Below are 6,129 nucleotides of genomic sequence, written 5' to 3' on the forward strand. Positions count from 1 at the left end.
GGATTTGTTGTAATCATTGGGAAGGGAAACAAAGATAAAACATGTAATAATGCCAAAAAATGAAGAGGAGTTTGCACACATTTCTTGCACCTATCTTCAAATTACTACTAGTTGTCCACACACAAACCTTTAATTATTCATGTTATTCCAATTTTGAGACAATTATTTCAGATGAAGAATAATTTTACTATACAAATAATAATAATAGTCATACATTTATATAAAATATTTGAAGTATAGAAGAAATTACTATCAAATCTCATAAATTTGGGAACATATTCAATGCACATGTAGATGTTTCTTAAAATAAGTACAATATTCAATCCACTAATGATACGATAATGACATGTAATAGGGACTGCTTCTAGCCTTGTTTTATGATTTTAAAGTTTCATTAGATTTGAAGAAGTGAATAGATTAGCATTTGTAACACTGCTCAAATAGCATTAAAAACAAATAAAATTCTTATACGGTGTAATCGATCTTATAGATAAAATTTTCATAATAAGAGTAGTAATATTTGGTGCTATAATACAATTAGATTAAGCAATAACTTCATTCACCCTGCATTCCCTCAACTTGACTTCTACAGATGTGCCAGTGCCACCCACGCCAACAACATCACAACATTCGCATCGATCCATCTAACAATTAAAGATAGAAAACAATAGTTAAAAATAGAATAAAAGATGAAAATGAAATTTAGGTGAATTATCAAATGTATAATCTATTAAAAAAAAAACACACATTTACCTCTTTCCGCTTATTTGGGGGGGAAAGGACAGTGATTTGGGAGATGAGATCTGGTTTATATTGAGAAGTTAGAGAGCAAGGCGGTAGGCCTCGAGGCTTGGCTCGAGAGTAGGTGGCGAGGATTCCCATTGAGACCTTGTCTAGTTTCTCAAAGAAGAAAACATGGGGGGCATGACATGAATCATTATAGGGTAATCTCGTATCGAACATATAAAACGGTCGTGCGGGTCTGGCCTTCAATGGCAGGAATGTCTCGAGGGGCTTTTGCAGGACGCTTCGAGGCATGATTGCCTGGTATATGTGGGCGGAGTAGCCCCATGAAATGGACAAGGACCAATTGCTCTCCCTATTGTAGCAAATGGTCTGCTGCAGCATACGGGACTGATCAGCAGTCGCCGCCTCCATGAGGTGGCGTAAGGACTGGTAACGGTCCATGCCCGGGAATATTGGTTCTACCAAGTCTAAATGATGTAGTGAGAGTAGAGGAAATTTTGGATGTGAGGATAAAAATTCAGAGAGGTCGCCGCGTAAATCGATCTGCCAAAAGGATATTAATGTGCAATAAATAAGATATTAGAGTGCTATAAATATAATGTACAACATATTAATTATAATACCTGATGAAATCCTTTGAGAGGAGTTAGATTGACACCAATATCAGCAATACAACACATAGTATGAGTATCAGATGCGACAAGTTGAGTATATCGTCTTAGACAATTCTCCATATCACTTGCAAGAGCTTTTGCAAGAGGATAGCTTAAAATAAATCCAGCCCCGCCATAACCTGTGTTAAAGGAGTACCAAAAATTGGCTATGATGAACTCTGATTGCCCCCCAATATAGTAGTACTTCCGATGATCGAATCCTCTAAGAACGTCGATCATATTCTCCACGAAAAAAATAGAGTCGTCGTCCCCCATCACGATCCACCTAATGTTCGCATCGCGCATCTCCCGCACCACCTCCATGATCCCGTGGACCATGCGCATATTTTTTGGGAACCGTGGCTTGGTCTCTTGCAATAACTTCGTTAGATTGTCCGAGACCCTAAAGGGGGGCAAGGCGTCGGACCAAGGCATAAGGTCTCCTGTTGGAGCCTCGTCCATGTACAAAACTCCACGTGTCACATTAGGCCTCCACCATGACTCTACGTACTCTTTCCTATAATGCAATGTCTTCTTGGACCCTATGATACCGAAAATGACGTGGTTGAAATTTGTATTTGTCTGGGGCTCTACCAAAGGAACAGAGAATATGGATTTGTGGTAGTCATTTGGAAGATAAACTAAAATTAAATATGTGAAAAGGCTAAAAATGAAGAGGAGATTGCGCAAATTTTTTATACCTAAGCTCATAACCGTTAATGAGAAAGTCATTGATTTAAAAAATACGACAGTTGAATGTAGGACACTCCATTTAAATAGTACTTAATTACTAGTGTTCCACACACGGTCCTTTAATTTTATTAATTTTTTTCCAATTTTGTGACAACGGTTTCATATTTCATTATATAAATAATAATCATATATGGGTATAACACAATTAATTATAGAAAAATTGCTAACAAATCTATAAATTTGGGAATAAATCAATGCACGTGCACGTTTATGATAATATACTATCTGAAATGAAAATTGGAGTACGTATAATAGGGATAAATGTGCATAACAAAAAATTAAGTATAGAAGAATAAGTATATTAGTAAAATTTTGTAATTTTTGAAATAAGTCAATATCAAATTTTATGTTTCAGACCTTTCACATTTCATATATGTACATTTATTATAAATCATAGATCTATTTAGAGAATTTCATCACAATTTTTAATATAAGATACACATAATATATACTGCTCCTACATTTATTGTAGCTAGTACCATATCATTGTCCCTCCATTCCAATTATCAATCATAACTTAATCAATAGTAGATAGGTACATTCAACTATATCTTTCCACTCACATTCTATTATAAAATTAATTATATAAAAATGTGACACATTCAATATCTTTTTCTAACTCACTTTTATATATATTATTAAAACTCACACATAATTCAAATGAGACTCCTATTCGCATATAGTTTTTAGTCGCATATGGGATTGGAAACATTGGCTAGCTACCACGGTTTAAGGTCGGCGAGGGGCCCCGCGGTCCAGTTCAAGAAGGGCTCCCCAGGCTTCAAGAAGACGTCGTCACGGTGGGGCAGCTTACGAGCAAGTCCATTCAAGATCTGATGGAAAGCATCTCCTGGCTGAGCAGGCTGCGGGAACAACATGGCCTGTTTCATGGATGGATTGGCGAGCAGCCGCTGTTTCCTCAATATCACATCAATGGGGATTGTGGTGAGGATCGTGTCGAGCTTAGGTACGTCTCTTTCGTGGACGAAGACTCCGATGTCCTCCCACGGGATGGCGTCCGCGAAGGGGAGGACAATGTGGTCCGCGATGATAACGGGGATGCACCCGAAGACCACGGCCTCTACGAGGCGCGGGCTCCAGGGCGCCCACCCGAGAGGGCAGAGGCAGAAGATGGCTCGCTGCATGTCCTCGTAGTAGGTGGGAGTGTGCTCTGTTGAAATGTCGAACAGAGGGTTGTTTTTGAAGTTCTCCCACACCGATGCTCGCGCCCCTCGTGCGTAGTATCCGCCTTGAGGGTCATTCCCCGCGTCATAAAACAGACCGCGGAAGTAGACGAAGATGGCTCGAGGAGTCGTGGGAGGGATCACATGGGTTTGCATTTTTTGTGGGGGAGCGTAGGGCGGGATCGTGATCGAGCCCTCCCTTTGGCACACGTGGTTCCGTTGTCCAAACGTTTGAACCAACGTGGCACGCTCTAGCAACGGAAGAATCCCCCTCTCCACCGCTATGTCCTCCTGTAAATGTCAGGATAGTTACTGTAAGGGTTAGCAATGCACACTCAAATTCTATATTAGTATAAGAGTGAACTACAAAAATGGTCCCTGGACTATGGGTTTATCTCGCCCATAGTCCCTGGACTTTAAAAATATCGCCAGTAGTCCCTGGACTAAGGGTTTATCTCGAAATTGGTCCTTTTAGCTTTTTTTGGTACGAAAATACCCTTTGATATTATTTTGGGGGTTTGGGCAATTTAGTCTTTTTACACTTTTAACATTTTAAATCTGATATTATTTTAGTTATGTACTAACTTTGATATTATTTCAAATTTATCATCCTTTTTCCCTTTTTTTATCCTTCACTTTGTTTCTTTATTTCAATATTAGATTTAATTTTATAAAATTTTAAATTTTAATTTTTAAATATCAATAAATTTTTTAATTATAAAAATTATTAAATAGCAAAAATTAATAGTTATAATCAATATTTGATAGTGTATAATACTATGTAATCAATAAGGTATGACAATGCCTTAGTTTTAATCAATATTTAATACTCTCTCTGTCTCACGTTACTTGAGTCATTTCTTTTTTGCACTCGTTTTGGAAAAATAATAATAAATAGTTAAAATGGAGAGAAAAAAAGTAAGAGAGATAATAATGTAGAGAAGAGTCTTAACTATATTATTTTTTTTTTACTTTATTTTCTCTTCACTTTAATTATTTATTATTATTTTTTCAAAACGAGTGCAAAAAAGAAGTGACTCAAGTAACGTGGGACGGAGGGAGTAGCTTTAATCATAAATAGATTATATAACACAATTTATTCTGAAATAAATATGCATCTAATGTAAGACTAATATAATTATCGTTTATTAATTTGAAAACAATCAAAATTTACTAGAAAATTTCAACAAAAATACTCCTATATAAAATTTTAAGTAGGATCAAATTTTTAGTCAACTTCATAATATTTAATCACAAGCAATTATAACAACCGAACGGAGGCTAAATAGAATAACTCTTATTTTTCCATCATGATTAATATTATTTTTCTGTACTTCTTCAATTCAATTGAATATTATGTTAAATAACAAAAATTAATAGTTTTAATCAATATTTATAGTATCCATGAATTAATAGTTTTCATTAAAAAAATTTATTGATATTTAAAAATCTAAATATTAAATTTAATTTTATATAATTAAATCTAATATTGAAATAAAAAAAAATTCAGTGAAGGATAACAAAATGGAAGAAGAATGATAATTTTGAAATAATATCAAAGTTAGTACATAACTAAAATAATATCATATTTAAAATGTTAAAAGACCAAATTGCCCAAACCCCCCAAAATAATATCAAAGGGTATTTTCGTACCCAAAAAAGCCAAAATGACCAATTTCGAGATAAACCCTTAGTCCAGGGACTACTGACGATATTTTTAAAGTCCAGGGACTATGGGCGAGATAAACCCATAATCCAGGGACCATTTTTGTAGTTCACTCTTAGTATAATAATACCCACCCAATTTGGGACCAATAAAGCAAATATTGCACTTATATATTGTTTGCACATTTTCTAACATGTACTCCTATTATCTTACTTGATAGTGGAAGCAGGCGCCAAAGTCGTGGGGCACGATGAAGAAGTGGTCGGCGCCTTGGGTCCGGTTCCAATAAGGCGAGGTGGTGGAAATGAGTTGGATGGCGCTCCTCATGACGCGGGGCGACTTGAAGGGCAAGGGGAGGCCGTCTCTGGTGAGGTCGCAGGTTGTGTAGACGGGGACGTAGAACCAGTCGGCTTCTTGGGGATTGAGAGTGCGGACGGGGCTGGATAAGAGGAAACGGTGCATGTATATCTCAGCTGCAAACATATGGTGGAGGCATCTCTCCTCCTTTTCTACCATCTTCTTGTTGTATTTGCTAGGGAGTTTGTACACAAACACTTTTAGCCTTCCCACTGGATCATCTTCCAAGACATCACCAGCACTTCCTGATAATATATTTTAAAATATGTCATACATCAATCTTTGTCATTTGGATACAAAACGACGTCGGTGATGCTGAAACACATTCTTACCAGAGATTCTCTCGGTTTTCTGACTCCTCTTGAGCTTGAAAGTTTCAGCCCTCAAAGAAGATTCAAGAAAGAAACACATTATCAAAGCCCATCTCAGATTCCTCATTTCTGAATCAACAGAAAAAATATATATTAACAAAAGCTGAAATGTGATACCTTTTCAGTGCGGAATTAGGGAATTAATCACCAATTTATAAATGCCATTAATGAGTGATTAAAGGAGGGAGCTTTTGTTATAGTTAGGATGTCACAACAAAGAGTGGTTGCAAGCAAACACTTTTCTTTCTGACTTTGCAATAAAATGAAATCTTGATTCAAGTGTTTTTTCGTTGAACATTTATAACTATAATGAGCGTAATCAAGTTAATCACAACTTTCACCGATTAAGAAGTTACTTGTAGTACATTTATAACTATAAATTTTTGCATCTGTAAAAA

The 6,129-nt window shown here is 36.2% G+C and overlaps 2 protein-coding genes across 2 annotated transcripts; both read right to left on the bottom strand.

Moving 5' to 3' along the window:
- Positions 1 to 419: 419 nt before the first annotated feature.
- LOC125188979 (uncharacterized) lies at positions 420 to 1,946 on the bottom strand. Its single transcript, XM_048086118.2, has 3 exons — positions 1,371 to 1,946; positions 754 to 1,290; positions 420 to 644 (listed from the first exon to the last, which is right to left on the bottom strand). Exons 1-3 carry the CDS (start codon positions 1,860 to 1,862, stop codon positions 543 to 545), a joined length of 1,131 nt encoding a protein of 376 aa, XP_047942075.2. The 5' UTR covers positions 1,863 to 1,946; the 3' UTR covers positions 420 to 542.
- A 741-nt stretch (positions 1,947 to 2,687) lies between these two features.
- LOC125188977 (putative beta-1,4-xylosyltransferase IRX10L) lies at positions 2,688 to 5,853 on the bottom strand. The gene is made up of 3 exons (XM_048086115.2): positions 5,693 to 5,853; positions 5,217 to 5,605; positions 2,688 to 3,628 (listed from the first exon to the last, which is right to left on the bottom strand). The coding sequence occupies exons 1-3, from the start codon at positions 5,796 to 5,798 to the stop codon at positions 2,873 to 2,875; spliced, it is 1,251 nt and encodes a 416-aa protein (XP_047942072.1). The 5' UTR covers positions 5,799 to 5,853; the 3' UTR covers positions 2,688 to 2,872.
- Positions 5,854 to 6,129: the final 276 nt, after the last annotated feature.

Source organism: Salvia hispanica, chromosome 5 (genome assembly GCF_029641045.1).
Source record: "Salvia hispanica isolate PSC_SH4W2 chromosome 5, Shi_PSC_v1, whole genome shotgun sequence".
NCBI lineage: Eukaryota > Viridiplantae > Streptophyta > Magnoliopsida > Lamiales > Lamiaceae > Salvia > Salvia hispanica.